We start from the raw sequence: 20,013 nt of genomic DNA on the forward strand, positions 1-20,013 counted from the left end.
TCATTTCAAATTCCTTAGATTAATTAAGCAAACCATACGGCACCATTTTCTTGTTGTTTTTAATTACGGATAGACAGGGGCACACTCCAACACTCATAGATCATTTACAAATTAAGCATGTGTTTAGTGAGTCCGTCAGATCAGAGGCAGTACTTTTGGGTGCCAGGGAAAATGTATGGAGTAAAAAGTGCATCCTTTTCTTTAGTAATGTAGTGAAGTAAAAGTAAACGTTGACAAAATGATAAATAGTAAAGTACAGATACCCACAAAAAACGATTTAAGTGGTACTTTAAAGTATTTTTACTTAAGTGCTTTATACCACTGCATACCACAGGGACAAAATCACTGAAATGTAGTCTTCAGACGACAGTATTATGTATTTTCTAAGCTTAAGCTTTTTTTAAGACTAGACACTTTACCCTAATGGACAATAAAGCTTTTGAACTTGACATTTAAGTTGACATGAAGCCATTGAAAGCATGACTGACTCCATTAAAGAACAACTAAAAATAAGATGCCTGTCTGAACACTCAATGAGGTGACTCATATGGCATTGTCATGGCTTTGTCTTAGTATGCAGATGCCTCCTACAATATATTTGACTAATAATATTGCGCAACATTTTTTAATGACAACACCCTTTAGATGTCCTCTTGTTGAATACCTGTGGTGGGCATCATGCCATGCTGTTTGTAGGATACCGCTGGCTTCCCCCTTACCCCATGGTCTCACCTTGACTCTGCCTCCACCAACAGGTAAATTCATCTCTCTGGAACAAGTGTGCTCAGGCCCAGTCCTGGCTGTTCTGCCGCCCTAGGCGAGACACACAAAATAATCCGCCCTCCTCCCCAGCAAAACCAGTTACCCCAGTACTTGCGTAAAACGCCCCTTTTCTTACATTTGTATTAAATAACAAAAAATGTGTAAACTATAGCCACTTATTCCCCTTCATAGTTTGTTTGCCTAAGCATGACCATCATCCACATACCACATTTATATCAAACTTTGCTTTGTCAGCAATTGGACATTGTTCTTAGGGGTGGCTAGTTACCCAATGTTACCCTACAAACCTGAACTACAATTTAGCCCACGGGGGGAAACTCCTGGACAGCAGTTATGAGTAGACTGATTTTCCATTCCAGAAAAAATGCATGATGACATTGTCATGAATGTGATCTCCACAGTTTATATCTTAGGCTATTATTATATTACACTGAACATAAATATAAACTCAACATATAAAGTTTCATGAGCTGAAAAAAAATCTTATTTCTCAAAAATGTGTTTACATCCAAGATAATACATTCACCTGACAGGTGTGGTATATCAAGAAGCTGATTAAACAGCATGATCATTACACAGGTGCACCTTGTGTTGGGGACAATAAAAGGCCACTCTAAAATGTGCAATTTAGTCACACAACACAATCCCACAGATGTCTCAAGTTTTGAGGGAGCATGCAATTGCTTGCTGACTGCGGGAATGTCCACCAGAGCTGTTGCCAGATCATTTAATGTTATTTTCTCTACCATAAGCCGCCTCCAATTTCGCATTAAATCCAACTGGCCTCAAACGCAGAGCGGTTTGCTGATGTTAAAGTTGTGAACAGAGTAGCCCATTGTGGAGGTGGGGTTATGGTATGGGCAGGCATAAACTACAGACAACGAACACAATTGTATTTTATAGATGGCTATTTGAATGCACAGAGATACAGTGACAAGATCCTGAGGCCCATTGTCGAGACCTTCATCCGCCACCATATCCTCATGTTTCAACATGATAATGCACAGCCCCATGTTGCAAGGATCTGTACACAATTCCTGGAAGCTGAAATTATCCCAGTTCTTCCATTGCCTGCATACTCACCATACATGCCACCCATTGCGCATGTTTGGGATGCTCTGGATCGATGTGTATGACAGCGTGTTCCAGTTCCCGCCAATATCCAGCAACTTTGTACTGCCATTGAAAAGGAGTGGGACAATATTTAACAGCCTGATCAACTCTATGCTAAGGAAATGTGTCCTGCTGCATGTGGCAAACGGTGGTCACACCAGATGCTGACTGGTTTTCTGCCCCTACCTTTTTCTTTAGGTATATGTGACCAACAGATGCATATCAGTTTTTCCAGTCATGTGAAATCCATGAAATCATTTCAATTTACAGATGTCCTTGTCCTTGTAATACTTATAAATTGTTGCAGTTTCTGTGTCAATACTTTTTTGACCGAACATTGGTGGAGCGACACAGCAGCTGCTGTTTGAAATACAGGCTACGATCATTTTCTCATCACATACAATTCAGCAAGTTGCAATACAATAAACTCTCATAAGCCCATCCCACCAGGCATGAAACCACAAACCGGACAATCCTTATTTGGTCGACACACGCGTCTTTATATCGCTAAACAGTACGTTTGACAGATATAGCTGGCTGAGACAAGGAGACTGAATTATCAGAGGTGAATCGTCGACAACCACCCCATTCTAATCTCGCCATCATTTATTACCCCCGAGACGCGCGCCTGTTCAAAGGGATTTTTCTAAACAAAGAGAGAGTTGTATTACTTTTGAGACCACCGCTGCTGTGTGCGTCTAAATTCCGCATTCACCTAACTCTACCTCGACGGGATTACTGTTTTTACACTGACCTGTTGGAATATACAATGTTGAAAATGGAAAGGGTCATTTTTACCACATTGTGTTCTGCATTCTTTTTTACAAACTGTGTTTCAGGTGAGTCAGAAACATCATGAACAATTAAAATATAGCCTACAATCCTAAACACTGTACACTAGAACGACAGTATATGGATTAATCAAATGATGCTGATACTGCATTTAAAAGCCATTATGTCCTAATTATTCGTTGGCAATTTCTTGGTACCAGCCTGATTTACAGTACAGGCAATGCACCCTGTGATCCTCTCATGAAAAGGCACACTGTACCTAATTATGTTTCACTCATTGTCAATGTCTAACATTACATGTAGTTAAACTGATCTTGCTCTTTTTGTAGGGGACTATCCCAAGGCACAGAACGTTTCTTGGTTGTCTATCAACTTCAAAACACTGCTTATGTGGGATCCTAAACCCACCAACTATTCATACACCGTTGAATATTCTGTGTAAGTAAAGCATGTACATACTGATATTACTGGTTTTTGCATTTACAGGAAGACGGAATACACACACACACACACACACACACACACACACACACACACACACACACACACACACACACACACACACACACACACACACACACACACACACACACACACAGAGACACACGCACACACACTAGCCTATGTCTCCACTAAATATTAAGAAGCCCGTGCCTATATAACATTATCATGGTACGTATGCACTAACCTATTCCCAGACTCGGTCTCTGACATTGAAGAGTCGGGGTGATGTGTTGGAGGGCAGGAAAGATTTAGGAGAGCAGGAAAAATGTGAGAAAAGTTGTGATCAGACTACACTTTAGATCCGCTAAAATGATTTTCAGGAATTGAAGCATCTTAACCTGGTGAATAGTTCAAGAACAAAATAAGGAATACACATTTGGTATTTATTTAAGTACAATTTGTGTGATATGTGGTGCAATGAGATAAATATTAAAATGCAAGTCAAAGATTAAAATAAAATGTGGTACTTTTCTTATTGTTGAACTAAGATATCAATCCAGACCCAATGAATGACCTAAATAGAACAAAAAAGAAGATAATGATAATCCTTTGACTGAAACCTACTATTATGTCTATTTCAGTATTGGCCAGAACAGAGAGAGAGGAACGCTAACAGTATCAGAACGATTTTGTGACTGTATCATAAATATCTTCTTTATTTCAGAATCGGTCAGAACAGAAAGAAGAACCAACACTGTATCAGGACTATGGAGACAGAGTGTGACCTGTCCAACTCTCTGGTGGACCTGAAGGCCATATACTCTGCTGATGTCCTCTCAGAACCTCTACGTGGTGTGAACTCTGACCTCATAGAGTTCCCCCACACAACCTCAGAGAGGTTCACCCCCTACGAAGACAGTAAGTATTGCATCGCAGCCACCTACACTACATGTCATACCATTTATACTATTTTGTCCCTACGAAGACACTAAGTAACCCAACTACCACCTGTCTATAGTCTTATCAATACACATTTTCCACATTTACCCAGACAAGCACACCATTGTTATAGAAACCTTTGGTTGCACTGCCATACTAGTGCATACTATATTTTCCACATGCGAAGTGGCTCCAAATGTGACAAGCAAGCATGTCAATCTCTACTGTTATTTCCCTTCCAGCGCTTATAGGCAGACCTGAGTTCAAGATCGAGGTGAGCAAAGACAAAAGGAAGATCACCCTGTATGTAGAAGACCCTCTCACAGCCCTGTTCAATAAGCAGAATCAACAGAGAACCATCCGGGACGTCTTCGCTGATGAACTGCAGTACAAAGTCACCTTTGGGAAAGCAACAAGCACTGGCAAGGTACGCTTAAAGGGGAGGGTAATAAAAATGGCAGCCCTACACTAGATATTTACAGTTCCTCAAAGAACTAGAGCCTGGGGCCGAACCAAGTGAGATAGAGGACATTCGTCAATCGTGTAAGCTCCTTTAAAGGAGCAAGTCAAGGAATATAATTAAATTAAATGCAGTGGTGGATGATATAAGCTTTGCAAAGCTCACTTCTGATTATATTGCATGGGAAATCTCTCCCTCCCACTGAATCGGTCAGAACAGAAAGAGGTTAAAGAGGTTAAATCAATGTTGTTTCAGTGTAATTTCTCAACATATTGTGACATGGAATCTAGGTGGAAAATAAATTGTAATTGTTGTTGTTTTAAGGGTAAAATTTCAACCGCAGGATTATGTCATCATGGTAATCAATGTTCAACATAGACAAACCTTGTATGAAATATGTTGAATTTGTACCTTTAAACAATGGCAGATCTTCAACGTAATATCCACTATCAGAAAAAAATAACTATAAGCTTGGCAGCACCTCCTACTGGAGAATTTATCTACTCTTTCATCTCCTGTCCAGGGTTATAACCAAGCCCAGCCCTGCCAAGCTATGATATTTGTCACTGATTATAACCAACGTGCAATTGTGAGAATGATTGTTGAAAAATCTCCACTTAAACAAAATAGATTCACTGTTGCTATATATGTCATTCCAAAGGGTAGGTTTAACAGAGCAAATTAAATGTGACCATACTTTATCACTAATATATATTAAATGATGCTATTTAGGCCTATATAGCATTTGCAAAGTCCTCAACAGCTATTGTTTCGATTCAACCCAGAATTCACCTAAAATAGACAATACAATTGGCCTAGAGTTTCAAGCTGTGGTTGATTTCAAATGTAATGATATTTTGTGTTATACCACAGCATTGTTGAATAGTTGTTTCTGATTGGCTAGAAAGTCATTCTAGAATGGACATTAAAACCAGATACCAGGACAGTTGGAAAGGATATCGGGAAAATTGGAAAAGATATTGGGACACCTTGTAATCATGATGCAATATGCACCTACACATGCAGACCATACTTGCTACAACTTTACAGAAAAGCTAAACCAACAACCACACAAACCGAAATTGGATGCCTTGAAAACGCAGGTCCAACGAGGAAAAACGTAGCTAGCTAGCATTTATTTGTTTTTGTAGAGACATGTTTTTTTAGAACATCTGATGACCTAACGTGGTGAGTGATGAACATGAATTTCTCTGGTCCCTACTAGAGGTCAACCGATTATGATTTTTCAACGCCGATACCGATTATTGGAGGACCAAAAAGCAGATACAGATTATACAGATTATCGAAGCAGCGTTACCCATGCAGAGCAAGGGGAACAACTACTCCAAGTCTCAGAGAGAGTGACGTTTGAAACGCTATTAGCGCACACCAGCCATTAAGCTGATAGGCTTGAAGTCATACATAGCGCTGTGCTTGCGAAGAGCTGCTGGCAAAACGCACAAAGGTGCTGTTTGAATGAATGCTTACGAGCCTGCTGCTGCCTACCATCGCTCAGTCAGACTGCTCTATCAAATCATAGACTTAATTATAACATAATAACACACAGAAATGCGAGCCTTTGGTCATTAATATGGTCGAATCCGGAAACTATAGTTTCGAAAACAAAACGTTTATTATTTCAGTGAAATACGGAACCGTTCTGTATTTGATCTAACGGGTGGCATCCCTAAGTCTAAATATTCTTGTTACATTGCACAACCTTCAATGTTATGTCATAATTATGTAAAAGTCTGGCTAATTAGTTCGCAATGAGCCAGGCTGCCCAAATTGTTGCATATACCCTGACTAAATATGCAGGTTTACAAATATATACTTCTGTGTATTGATTTTAAGAAAGGCATTGGTGTTTATGGTTAGGTACAGTTGTCCAACGATTGTGCTTTTTTCGCAAATGCGCTTTTGTTAAATCATCCCCCAGCATTGCATCGATTATATGCAACGCAAGACACGCTAGTAATATCATCAACCATGTGTAGTTAACTAGTGATTATGATTGATTGATTGTTTTTTATAAGATAAGTTTAATGCTAGCTAGCAACTTACCTTGGCTTATACTGCATTTGCGTAACAGGCAGGCTCCTCGTGGAGTGCAATGAGAGGCAGGTGGTTAGAGCTTTGGACTAGTTAACTGTAAGGTTGCAAGGTTAGATCCCCCGAGCTGACAAGGTGAAAATCTGTCGTTCTGCCCCTGAACAAGGCAGTTAACCCACCGTTCCTAAGCCGCCATTGAAAATAAGAATGTGTTCTTTACTGACTTGCCTAGTTAAATAAAGGTATTTAAAAAAAAATATATAAAACTAATCGAATGAACGACTGGGTCGCGTCTCTAGCAACCAAAAGATGAGAAAGTATCTCTTAAAAAAATGAAAATGTAAACCTTGTTTTTTTTCTACTACCGGTAAATGTGTGCTTTGGTATTATTTTCTTTAGCAACTGTGGTATAAGCAGGATTAATTTGAACATCTTGGCCCATTTGAACATATTGGCCATGTTCTGTTGTAATCTCCACCCGGCACAGCCAGAAGAGGGCTGGCCACCCTTCATAGTCTGGTTCCTCTCTAGGTTTCTTCCTAGGTTTTGGCCTTTCTAGGGAGTTTCTCCAATCCACCGTGCTTCTACACTTGCATTGCTTGCTGTTTGGGGTTTTAGTCTGGGTTTCTGTACAGCACTTTGATATATCAGCTGATGTAAGAAGGGCTATATAAATACATTTGATTTGATAAATACCTCTGTTCTGTACATTACCTTGGAAAAATGAACTCCGCAAAGGGACTTGGCTACACCTTGTCCTGCTGAGTCGTTCATTATTTCCAAGGTAATGTACAGAGCGTCGGCATTTATCCCTTACATATTGAATTGTGTTTGGTTGTCAACGCAACCAAATATCAACATTTGAAGATGATCCATCTGCTAGGATAGTTCCATCTGTGCCACCAACTTAGTCTGGCTTTAATTCCAGTTTGTATACAAAATGAATAATTGATATGCTGGATTCACATCTCCATCTCAACCAAACATTTAGTTAAATAATAAGACTAAATAAAATCAACCTTTATTGAAAGTGAATTTAAAGTTTGATTTGATTTATTTAGTCAATTTTTTAAAACTTACAGTAAATAGCCCAAAGTTAAGGGTTCTCTTACAAACTAATGTAACATTCAACCTTAAAATGAGTAACACATCCATGGCCACATTTAGGAGCTACCGTAGCTCTACATGTCTTCTTATGTAATCATATAAAGCATGTTCAAGATAGCATGCATAGGTCATCGCAGGTCTGTGAAGATCTTCACAGTTACTGTAATAATCTGCGCAGAATCAAACGCCATTGATTAATTGCACCATGTACTTTTAATGTAATCTCAACTGCAATCCAGGTCATTTGGTTCTGACCAAGCAAAGTGATAACACATTCATCTGTTGTATAAATAAACAAAATATTTGATATTGTATTCCCTTTTGAACTTTGCTGTGCTTTTAAATGGTTGAAAGCGTTGTGATAAAACATTAGAAATTAAACTAACTTTGGCTGTCTTTTTGAGTGGGTGAATATAGGTTTGAATGTAATTGATCAACGTCTCAACCAAAGGTTTTTATGAATGTGTTATGAATATTTGATAGATTTATGACATAATATAAGCCCTTCTTTATGTAATTCTCCCTCTAGAAAACAAAGATCTCTGCAAGCAGTGAGATAGAGTTAGACAGGAGGGATGTAGATCCTGGGGTGAGTTACTGCTTCAACGTCCAGGCCTACATCCCCTCCCGCAGCACAGACAAACAGCTGGGAGAGCTCAGTCAAAGACAGTGCTCACCGGGCGACGATAAGTCCGTCTTTGAAGGTAAGGATACTAACAATGCCAAGGTTGTGGGTTCAAGTCCCACAGGGATCACATACAAACACTGTACTGTTAGTGGCTTTGGATTAAAGCATCTGCTAAGTGGTATTTTTTTATTTATCCGTTATTTTACTAGGTAAGTTGACTGAGAACATGTTCTCATTTACAGCAACGACCTGGGGAATAGTTACAGGGGAGAGGAGGGGGATGAATGAGCCAATTGTAAACTGGGGATTATTATACAGTGCCTTGCAACAGTATTTATCCCCCTTGGCATTTTTCCTATTTTGTTATATTACAACCTGTAATTTAAATAGATTCCATGTAATAGACATACACAAAATAATCCAAATTGATGAAGTGAAATGAAAAAAATTACTTGTTTCAAAACAACAACAAAAAATAGAAAATGTATTCGCCCCCTTTGCTATGAAGCCCCTAAATAAGATATGGTGCAACCAATTACCTTCAGAAGTCACATAATTAGTTAGATTGCACACAGGTGGACTTTATTTAAGTGTCACATGATCTGTCACATGATCTCAGTATATATACACCTGTTCTGGAAGGCCCCAGAGTCTGCAACACCACTAAGAAAGGGGCACCACTAAGCAAGGGGCACCACCAAGCAAGCAGCACTATGAAGACCAAGGAGCTCTCCAAATTGGTCAGGGACAAAGTTGTGGAGAAGTCCAGATCAGGGTTGGGTTATAAAAAGAAATGTCTGAAACTTTGAACATCCCACGGAGCACCATTGAATCCATTATTAAAACATGGAAAGAATATGGCACCACAACAAACCTGCCAACTGAGGGCTGCCCACCAAAACTCACAGATCAGGGAAGGAGGGCATTAATCAGAGGCAACAAAGTGACCAAATATAACCCCGAAGGAGCTACAAAGTGACCAAATATAACCCTGAAGGAGCTACAAAGCTCCACAGTGGCAAACATGTTTGGTGTTCACCAAAAGGCATGTGGGAGACTCCCCAAACATATGGAAGAAGATACTCTGGTCAGATGAGACTAAAATTGAGCTTTTTGGCCATCAATGAAAACGAGAACACCATCCCTACAGTGAAGCATGGTGGTAGCAGCATCATGCTGTGGGGATGTTTTTCATTGGCAGGGACTGGGAAACTGGTCAGAATTGAAGGAATGATGGATGGTGCTAAATACAGGGAAATTCTTGAGGGAAACCTGTTTCAGTCTTCCAGAGATTTGAGACTGGGACGGAGGTTCACCTTCCAGCAGGACAATGACCCTAAGCATACTGCTAAAGCAACACTCGAGTGGTTTAAGGGGAAACATTGAAACGTCTTGGAATGAACTGGTCAAAGCCCAGACCTCAATCCAATTGAGAATCTGTGGTATGACTTAAAGATTGCTGTACACCAGCGGAACCCATCCAACTTAAAGGAGCAGTATTACCTTGAAGAATGAGCCAAAATCCCAGTGGCTAGAAGTGCCCAGCTTATAGAGACATACCCCAAGAGACTTGCAGCTGTAATTGCTGCACAAGGTGGCTCTTCAAAGTATTGACTTTGAGGGGGTGAATAGTTACGCACGCTCAAGTTTTCTGTTTTTTTTTTGTCTTAATTCTTGTTTGTTCACAATAAAAATATTTTGCATCTTCAAAGTGGTAGGCATTTTGTGTAAATCAAATGATACAAATCCCCCAAAAATCTATTTTAATTCCAGGTTGTAAGGCAACAAAATAGGAAAAATGCTATGGGGGGTGAATAATTTCGCAAGCCACTGTACGTATATATTATCGTGCTAAGTAGTACTACTGAGGTGTACTGTGAAGTGTTGGTGTTTTTTATTCTCCCGAGTGGCACAGCGGTCGAAGGCACTGCATCTCAGTGCTTGCGGCGTCACTACAGGTGACCTGGTTCGATTCCAGGCTGTATCACAACCGGATGTGATTGGTCCCATAGGGCGGCGAATAATTGGCCCAGCATCGTCTGGGTTTGGCCGTTGTAGGCCGTCATTGTAAATACTTGCTTAGTTAAATAAAGGTTATATATATATATATATATACATACAATTAAAATACATTCATGGCCCATGTGTCAGCCTTGATCTTTTTGACAAGTTGTGTTCATTAAGGAAATCTGGCCCTGTTTTAATATATTCTGTAACTCGATAATTCATGTTGGCCATTATATTTTTAAGGGAGTTTAGATTTGCATCTGTGGTACTGAGGATATCGAATCCTTAGCCACTTAGCTAATGCCAAGTCCTAGTATTACAAATGTAGAAATATTCATGTGCATCTTACTCGCTGTGAGGAATGATGAGAAGAGGGTTATAGGTGCTGATCATATCTCCTAGTGGGCCAATCGGTATGGGAATGCGAAGGATAAAATAAGCTAATTAATTACTAATGTTTAGACTGAATGTGAATTGCAACACTGGAAAAGTCCCTGTGCGTGTTTGTGTGTGTATGTGAATCACTGTCTAGCCAAATAACGGTTCGCAACCCTATTTCCTCTCCAGAGTATGGGATCGGTGTGATTGCTACGTTCATCCTACTTATCATTATGATCATAGTAGTGGCTATCGGAGTCACAGTGGTGTGCTGCAAACGCAGAAGGAATGCCAACAGAAGTGGAAAAGAGGGAGTGCCACTAAGAAGTGTGTAAAAAGGGAGTGCATCATTGACAGATGCTTGGGAATACAAGGTACAACTTAACTGGATTTACTCTTTGAAAGGGAGTCTGCAGGGGCTGCCCCAGTTCAACATTCCACCGTCAAACACTGGAGTTCACCATTTTGTTTCTGTGAAACTGCACAGTGAATATGGTACATGTGCTGTAGTGTATATTTTGTTTCCATACAATGCTGCAAATATCCACCTTTTTGATTTTGTGACTTTTACTACTGCTGTGAATATGATCTTTTAGAAACACTACCAACTCTTATTTTATTGTGTTTTATTAGGTTTTAACTTGATATAATCTTTGGTCAAATATAACTTGATTTTGGGAGACTGCTGAATTCTAAATCATATGGGAAATTAAGATTAGTAGGATAATATATATCATTTTTTATGAAGATGCTTAATTTATTATATGTAGCCATTCTGAAAGTAATCTTTGTATTTTAGGTTATTTTAAACATTTAGGGGATCAGTAGATACAGTAGCCTATATGTTGAAACTAAATAATTTTGCCTTATATATATTTAATATATATTTACACTGAGTGTACAAAACATGAGGAACAGCTTGTCTTTCCATAATATAGACTGACCAGGTGAAAGCTATGATCCCTTATACATGTCACCTGTTAAATCCACTTCAATCAGTGTAGATGAAGGGGAGGAGACAGGTGAAATAATAGTTTTTAAACCTTGAGACAAATGAGACATGGATTGTGTATGTGTGCTATTCAGAGGGTGACGGGGCAAGACAGAAGATTTACTGTGAGTGCCTTTGAGCAGGGTATGTTAGTAGGTGCCCTGTGTACCGGTTTGAGTGTGTCAATAACTGCAATGCTGCTGGGTTTCTCACGCTCAACAGTTTCCCGTGTGTATCAAGAATGGTCCACCACTCAAAGGACATCCAGCAAACTTGAAATAACTGTGGGAAGTAGTGGAGTCAACATGGGCCGGCATCCCTGTGGAACACTCTCGACACCATGTAGAGTCCATACCCCGAAGAATTGAGGCTGTACTGAGGGCAAAAGTGTTGCAACTCAATATTAGGAAGGTGTTCTTTATATTTTGTACACTCAGTGTAAACCAATCAGTTAGATGATAAAACATGATGTAAAATAATCAAAGCAAAATTAAACACTTTTATAACTGTGGAATGTGGTACTAATATGGTACTCTGTTTGATTGTGATGGCATGTTCATAATAAAGTCTTACCATTCATTTGTGGTAATGTGTTTATCTTTGATATGAGACATCGTTCAATAATGGGGTATGTTATGTTAATGTGACTACGTCTGGTGAGAATGCTCAAGTTACGTAATCTTTATCACAGCAGACATCAGTCTTGTATAGTTCCTGCAAAAAGATCTAACCACCACCATCTACAGGTCATTCAATTCAATTATTTCACACAATTTTGGGGGGCGGGGATTTTCAAGAGAAATAGAACACATTCAAAACATTAAAATGACATTAGAATTGCAATTCAGAGAAAATCATATTCATTTTTTTTTTGTTACAGTCCAAGACAATTATTAACCAAAAGAAAACAGAGTTAAAAGATGAATTGAACTAGAATGAGGAGATGTTTTCATTTTTGTAAACTGCTTAAAGATACAGTATGCTCTTAGAAACAGTCAGCATATTAGGCCTGCAGTAGTTGATTGTTGACTATCTCGTGATGCCATTGCCTGTGTCAGACTTTGCGTTTTGCCAGTCCTGTTTGGTAAACACATTTCCCATCAGTCTGGATGTAGCTGACAGTCATATTGTTCTCTGTGACTTCAAAGTAAGCGAACCCACCGGATGTATGGTTGACAGCGTTGGAGAACCGTTGCCATGAAGTCGGGAAGCTGTTGATGTTATGAATGGACATTTCTGTAAAGGCCCCACTCCCGCTGACCACATAAGAACTCCCATCATCCTCTCTGATAAACTGGTAGAAGTATGGAAAGTCAGGTCAACATCAGTTGTTCAAATAAGTGACTTTGAAATGGTAACATTTGTCTATTCAAACTGTAACATTGAACCCATGTTCTTGTATGTATGTATGTATGTATATGGTCCTAACATGCATGATAACCCACCTGTATACTGTGGTCATGACCACTCAGGTAGACTGTGACATCATACTTCTTCAGCAGTGGCCGTAGTCTATCCACAAGACACTTAGTGGGGCCGTGATCACCAATGGACCACACAGGATAGTGACCAGCTACCACAATGAACTCTGACCTGGGAGAAAAAGATAGACACAAGACTGTGTTAGCCAGCTGAGCTAAAGCCTAGGCATTCACTTCAGGGAGCTAAAACAATTTTTTGTCTCAGGCAAGGTTACTCATAATGTAAGTCTGGCTTACTGAACCTTTTCTGTTACAGGAGAATCTAGTCCTCATACGGTAACAGCTTGAGGAATGTATGTGTAGCGGTGTGAAGTGAAGGTCTCTTGATTAAAAGAGTGATGAGAGTGGAGGAGTGGAGTTTTGAGAGTGGAGGAGGCTAGTCAGTCAGGGATCTCGACAAACATGCTCTGAAATCTTCACATTCTTTTCCCGAGACTCAAACAACAACTTGTCAGATCTGAGACTTTTCTTTCCTCTGAACCGTGAAAAACATTGAATCCATCCACGTTTTATTTAAGTGTTAAGTTGTTCCATCTCAGTGGTTTGACAGATGTAATTGAACAGTGTACTTAAGAGGCTGTGTTTGACCAGTTGTGTTTTAGGGCCAGTTTCTCAAATCTAGATTAAGCCTAGTCCTGGACTGAAAAGCAGGGTCAAATCTCCATTGGGCTTTTCAGTCCAGGACTAGGCTTAATCTAGATTTGAGAAACTGGCACTAAAACACAACAGGTCAAACACGGGCTCTTAAGTACACACTATGCTTACTCTAGGTCCAGGAAACTGGACCATATGGACCTTACTTGCTGTTTGCCAGTCTGGAGTTGATCCAGTCGAACTGCTTGGCAGCAGCCTCCGGGTCCTCTTCTCCTTTGGGCTGGGTCCCCTCATAGGTGTTCCCACAAAGCACTACGGTGTCAACCATCAGGACGGTCACCGACACGTTACTCTGGGGAACCTTGAACTGCAGCTCATAGTACAACTCAGGGAACCTCCTGAGGTAACGAGGAGAGAAGAACACAGCCGTTATGGTTCTGTGTAGCTCAGTTGGTAAGCAACAAAAAGGTTAGTGGGCAATTCCCACAGGGATTACATATAAAAGTTGGATAAAAGCATCTGATAAGTTGAATATGAATATTGGGTCCCACTTTAAACTAATTACAACTAATAAGGCTATATACACTAAGTGTACAAAACATTAAGAACACCTGCTCTTTCAGTGACAGACTGACCAGGTGAATCCAGGTGAAAGCTATGATCCCTTATTCATGTCACTTCAATCGGTGTAGATGAAGCGGAGGAGACCGGTTAAATAATGATTTTCAAGCATGGTGATAATTGAGACATGGATTATGTGTGTGCCATTCAGAGAGTGAATGGGCAAGACAAAAGATTTAAACCCCCTAGAGTCGATTAAATCCCCATCAAAACTCATCAGTTTAAACTAGAGATATCAGGTTTTTTTTGCATTGGATGCGTCTCAATCGCACTTCTACATCAGCAGGGAAAAGTGGCAGAGCTAGAGCTGTGTTTGTCCTACCATGAGACATCCCAATTTCTCACGAAATTGTCTGTAGCGCCCGAACAGCCTACAAACTATTATGACCACTCTATGGAAAGGCGAGACTCTCACTCACGAGCACGATGGTGTTCTCCGTTTTGCTCTATGACCCCCACAAGTGTCATGAGACTCATCTGAAGTCGGTACCGCTGATGTGCCAACTTCTGTTTTGAAGCGACCAAACCGTTTGGGCTACAAACTAATTTGACCCCACTGTGGAAACGAGACATTGTCACGAATATGATGGTGTTCACTGTTTTTCTCTAACATCTCCACTAGTGTCATGGGACTTGTCTGAAGGTAACTGGTAGAGAAAATTCTGGTGTATGGAGTATGGAGGTAGTTTTGTGCCTACCACATAAAAGGGGTTAAATATGTGTAAAAAAATATATATTATAACAATAATAATTGTAGTAAAGGCCAAATTCAATATTTTATATCGAAAACATTTATACACAGTAAGAGTCAAAGATTGGATACACCTACTCATTCCAGGGTTTTTCTTTATGTCTTTATTATTTTCAACATTGTAGAGTGTTAAACAAATCAAAATATATGTTTATTTTAAAATCTTCAAAGTAGCCACCCTTTGCCTTGATGACAGCTTTGCACACTCTTGGCATTCTCTCAACCAGTTTCATGAGGTAGTCACCGGGAATGCATTTCAATTAATAGGTGTGCCTTGTTTGTGGAATTTCTTTCCTTCTTAATGCAGGTGTTTTGTGACACGTTAGGGGTGGTATACAGAAGATAGCCCTATTTGGTCCATATTATCGCAAGAACAGCTCAAATAAGCAAAGATAAACGACAGTCCATCATTACAAGACATGAAGGTCACTCAATGCGGAACATTTCAAGAACTTTGAAAGTTTCTTCAAGTACAGTTGCCAAAACCATCAAGCTATGATGAAACTGGCTCTCATGAGGACCACCACAGGAAAGAAAGACCCAGAGTTACCTCTGCTGCAGAGGATCAGTTCATTAGAGTTAACTACACCTCAGATTGCAGCCCAAATAAATGCTTCACAGAGTTCAAGTAACAGACACATCTCAACATCAACTGTTCAGGGGAGACTGCGTGAATCAGGCATTCATGGTCAAATTGCTGCAAAGAAACCACTACTAAAGGACACCAATGAGAAGAAGAGACTTGCTTTGGCCAAGAAACATGAGCAATAGACATTAGACCGGTGGAAATCTGTCCTTTGGTCTGATGAGTCCAAATTGATAATTTTGGGTACCAACCGCCATGTCTTTGTGAGACGCAGAGTAGGTGAACAGATGATCTCCGCATGTGTGGTTCCCACTGTGAAGCATGGAGGAGTGATGGTGTGGAGGTGCTTTGCTGGTGACACTGTCTGTGATTTATTTAGAATTCAAGGCATACTTAACCAGCATTCTGCAGCAATACCCCATCCCATCTGGTTTGCACTTAGTGGGACTATCATTTGTTTTTCAACAGGACAATGACCCAAAATACACCTCTAGACTGTGTAAGGACTATTTGACCAAGGAGAGTGATGGAGTGCTGCATCAGATGACCTGGCCTACACAATCACCCAACCTTAATCCAATTGAAATGTTTTGGGATGAGTTGAACCACAGCATATGTTGGACCTCCTTCAAGACTGTTGGAAAAGCATTCCAGGTGAAGCTGGTTGAGATAATGCCAAGAGTGTGCAAAGCTGTTATCAAGGCAAAGGGTGGCTAATTTGAAGAATCTAAACTCTAAAATATATGTTGATTTGTTTGTTACTACATGATTCCATATGTGTTATTTCATAGTTGTGATGTCTTCACTATTATTCTACTATGTCAAAAAATAGTACAAATAAAGAAAAACCCTTGAATGAGTAGGTGTGTCCAAACGTTTGTCCAATCAAATAGCTAAAGGATCCATAGTATGACCATCTTAAAACAATTCCACACATCAGTCTAGAACCCCCTCCCAAAGTGCCTTTGAATGGAGCAAGGTGATAGGTGCCAGGCGCACTGGTTTGAATGTGTCAAGTTCAAGAACTGCAACGCTGCTGGGTTTTTCATGCTCAACATTTTCCTGCGTGTATCAAAATAGGTCCACCACCCAAAGGACATCCAGTCAACTTGACACAACTGTGGGAAGAATCTCTGTGGAATGCTTTTGACCCCCTGTAGAGTCCATGCACCGACAAATTGAGGCTCTTCTAAGGCCAAAAGGGTGAGCAACTCAATATTAGGAAGGTGTTCCTAATGTTTTGTACACTCAGTGTACAGTATATAGCATATAGTAATAATTCTATTAGCACTGCATAAAGGCTTCACAAATCCTCTGTAAGCTTATGTCATAAATATTCACAGTGCCAATTAGGCAATTCACCCTTTAGTGGGATTGTTTATTTCACCCTTTTATATACCATGAAATTCTCTTAGAGGATTTGTGAATCCTTTATGTATGCTATATAAAGCCTTTATAAGTTGTACTTTGAAAGTGGGACTAAATATTGTGTTCAGGATGTGGTGAAAACAATCAAAACACACAGTTTATCTAGTGCACCGTTAGAGATGCTCACCATCTCCCCGATCTGTTGGAGTAAGCAATCTGAGCAGACACATTTTTTAGATGGTCGTGGTTTCCCGCCACAAGGTACCATGGGACGTCAACCAGTGATGGTTGAGAGAAGACACGCTCGAAGGTGTGCTGCAGGAAGAAAAATTATATTATTATCAACCAGGAAAATGACTGATGCAAATTCACAAACAAGTCAATTAAAAAAGTAAAGAACAAAGAATGGTGGAAAGGCTCAAGTTTTTTGTTCCTATTTTCTATTATCCATTTTAACATAATTATGTTACAAATCATCCTGTGTGCTGCAAAACTACTAATATCCCAATGCTCTGTAGAACTAGTTAATCTACAACATGCTACCACAAGAGGGCAGGCATTTGCTTCACTTTTTAAAAAATCACAAGAAGATAATCACATCCATCTTGGCACACACTGCTTGAATCAACGTTGTTTCCAATTGGCGTCTGTGCCCAGTGGGATGGCTCTAGAAGAGTTCGTTGAGCGAAAGTGCCTTCTCCACTCTCATCTTAATACAGCTCCATCTGTCAATCTGTGTTACGTCACTCTGTGTACTCAACAAACCACATTCCCTCTGTTACAAAGCTGGGTGGCTAGAAACACGGAAGCATCGTGAATAGCTCATCGTAATATACCTACTACTGTACATACCATTTTATCTTTCTAATTATATTGTCTGTACTCACCACATATTTATATTCTCACTAATATATCTACCTTGATCGTTATTTCTTGTTTAGATTTTTATATTATTCTGTATTTGTATTGTATTTGCGAGACAAATTCTACTCAACTGACGGAATACAAGCATTTCCCTGGACCTGACATAACACCTGCAAATCTGTGTACGAGACCAATACACTATGATTTGATATTGTACACAACACCAATGTACACAACACCTATCTCAACACAGAATGGATCATAATATATTTAGCCTGCCCTTTGTAGTTAGCAAAGTGTCATACGTTTTACAATATGATATTACCACTGTGTTTTGAGTCTATTGAAGTGTGAACTATGAACTTGGTTTTCCTGTGAACTGACCTTGAAGCGTGGGTCATCCACGTCCTTCACTCCACCATAGTAGAAGTGGTCTCCCAGACTGAGGACAAAGTCCAGTCCCAGGGTCTGGGCCGCCCAGGACATCTCCTCAGCGATGGCCTCCTCATGAAGGGTGTAGTAAGGGAAGAGCGGGAGTCCTCCCCAGTCCCCCAGCCCAATGAACCGCAGCGATGCTAAAGGACAGGTATAACCAACACAGCAGACCAATCACACATCATTCTTCTGCTACTTTTTATTTCATACTATCTCATGTGCTTGAACCAAAAACAGATGAGTCTTTGGTACAATTACTTTACAGTCTAATTTCAAATTGATAATAGTAAACAGCCACACTTACAGATAACAGTGATAGATAGAAAACTGTACCTTGGTCCAGTGGTTGGCAGTGAGGCCAGAATGAATGTAAGCACATCAGTAGCAGCAGATACAACCTATCCATTATGCCAGAGTGGAGAGGAATAGACTTACTAACAAAGAAAACGAACAGTTGAGCAGTTGGCCAGTGTGTCTCACGCTGTAACAGGAAGAAGATTTCTATTTGTTCTCTTTAGAACTGTTCCTATAGAGGAAGCAGTATTGTGGTTTCAGACAACTTCCTTTATTGAGCCATGTCAGAAGACAAGACAGAACAATGGACAGGCTAGCCGCTAGACAATCAATTTAAGTGATCAAATTAGCATATAATAGTATATTTGGAATTTAATAAATTAGCTACATATATGAATATTACAATTAGATTAAAACAAGACATTTAGTAAAAATACATATATACACAATTTCACCAAAATGTATCACCTGGACATATTTACAGTCCAACTATAAAACTTCCCTTAGTCTGTCTCTTGATTTAATGATTAACATGGAAAGAAAGGTAAAGTCACGTGTGTACTTCTGTTCTGTACTCTGTACCAGTGGATGTCAATGACCTTTCACCTATTACACCAGAGGTGTACAAAGACAGGGTATGTTCAATGTAAAGCTCAGGTACCTTTTTTACGACTCTGCTGTCTGTGCCAAGGTTCAAATGGGAAAGTCATTGTTACATTACGTGCCTTTACGAAACGCATCTATGAGCAACTCAAGTATCCTTATAAAACAAAGACATACTGTAAAATCACACCACTTATCAAACTTAACTCTGTGAAATAGAATATACAGCAAATTACTACTCTGTATGTGGAGTTAATTCAGAGGACGACAGAACACACTTATTTTCTGACGATATGTTTGAACTCTGACCAAGGTAACCTTTCACCCACATTCTCCAGAGAGGTATCAGCCGTTTCTGTCTCCTCCCATCAGGCGACCCCAGCACAGACTTCAATCATACTACTTACCAAAGAGAATGCATTAAGGTTGAAAAACTCTGTCTACCTGCCCTTCCCATTTCTCCTATTTATAGTCTAGATCCTCTATGGGCTTTGTAGAACATAAGCCAACTAAACACCTGTTCCCCCATGTAACCCTGTGATAATATGGCAGTCTAGTCCAGTCACAGTCTCTTTTTAATGAAAATGTTATGTTGATACAGTTATTGCAGGTCCATGCTCTTTTTAGTGTCAAGCCACAATATTATAGTCTCTCTCCCATATAAAACCATGCGTTCTGCAGAGGCTGTTTATTTACAGTTCAGTAAAAAAAATGTACTCTGT

At 39.8% G+C, this 20,013-nt stretch overlaps 2 protein-coding genes across 3 annotated transcripts; one reads left to right on the top strand and one right to left on the bottom strand.

The window, feature by feature from the left end:
* Positions 1-2,286: 2,286 nt before the first annotated feature.
* LOC109909970 (tissue factor-like) lies at positions 2,287-12,273 on the top strand. The gene is made up of 6 exons (XM_020509080.2): positions 2,287-2,735; positions 3,018-3,126; positions 3,857-4,050; positions 4,314-4,498; positions 8,220-8,394; positions 10,893-12,273. The coding sequence occupies exons 1-6, from the start codon at positions 2,666-2,668 to the stop codon at positions 11,036-11,038; spliced, it is 879 nt and encodes a 292-aa protein (XP_020364669.1). The 5' UTR covers positions 2,287-2,665; the 3' UTR covers positions 11,039-12,273.
* On the bottom strand, positions 12,206-18,931 carry LOC109909969 (tartrate-resistant acid phosphatase type 5). 2 transcript variants are annotated; one of them, XM_031796435.1, is made up of 6 exons: positions 18,830-18,931; positions 18,344-18,534; positions 17,283-17,410; positions 13,976-14,167; positions 13,140-13,287; positions 12,206-12,988 (listed from the first exon to the last, which is right to left on the bottom strand). In XM_031796435.1, the coding sequence occupies exons 2-6, from the start codon at positions 18,443-18,445 to the stop codon at positions 12,749-12,751; spliced, it is 810 nt and encodes a 269-aa protein (XP_031652295.1). In that variant the 5' UTR covers positions 18,446-18,534; positions 18,830-18,931; the 3' UTR covers positions 12,206-12,748. The 2 variants fall into 2 exon arrangements, with proteins under 2 accessions (XP_031652295.1, XP_020364667.1); XM_020509078.2 differs by having other exon boundaries at positions 18,728-18,908.
* Positions 18,932-20,013: the final 1,082 nt, after the last annotated feature.

The sequence above is a fragment of the Oncorhynchus kisutch genome, linkage group LG18 (genome assembly GCF_002021735.2).
Source record: "Oncorhynchus kisutch isolate 150728-3 linkage group LG18, Okis_V2, whole genome shotgun sequence".
Classification (NCBI taxonomy): domain Eukaryota; kingdom Metazoa; phylum Chordata; class Actinopteri; order Salmoniformes; family Salmonidae; genus Oncorhynchus; species Oncorhynchus kisutch.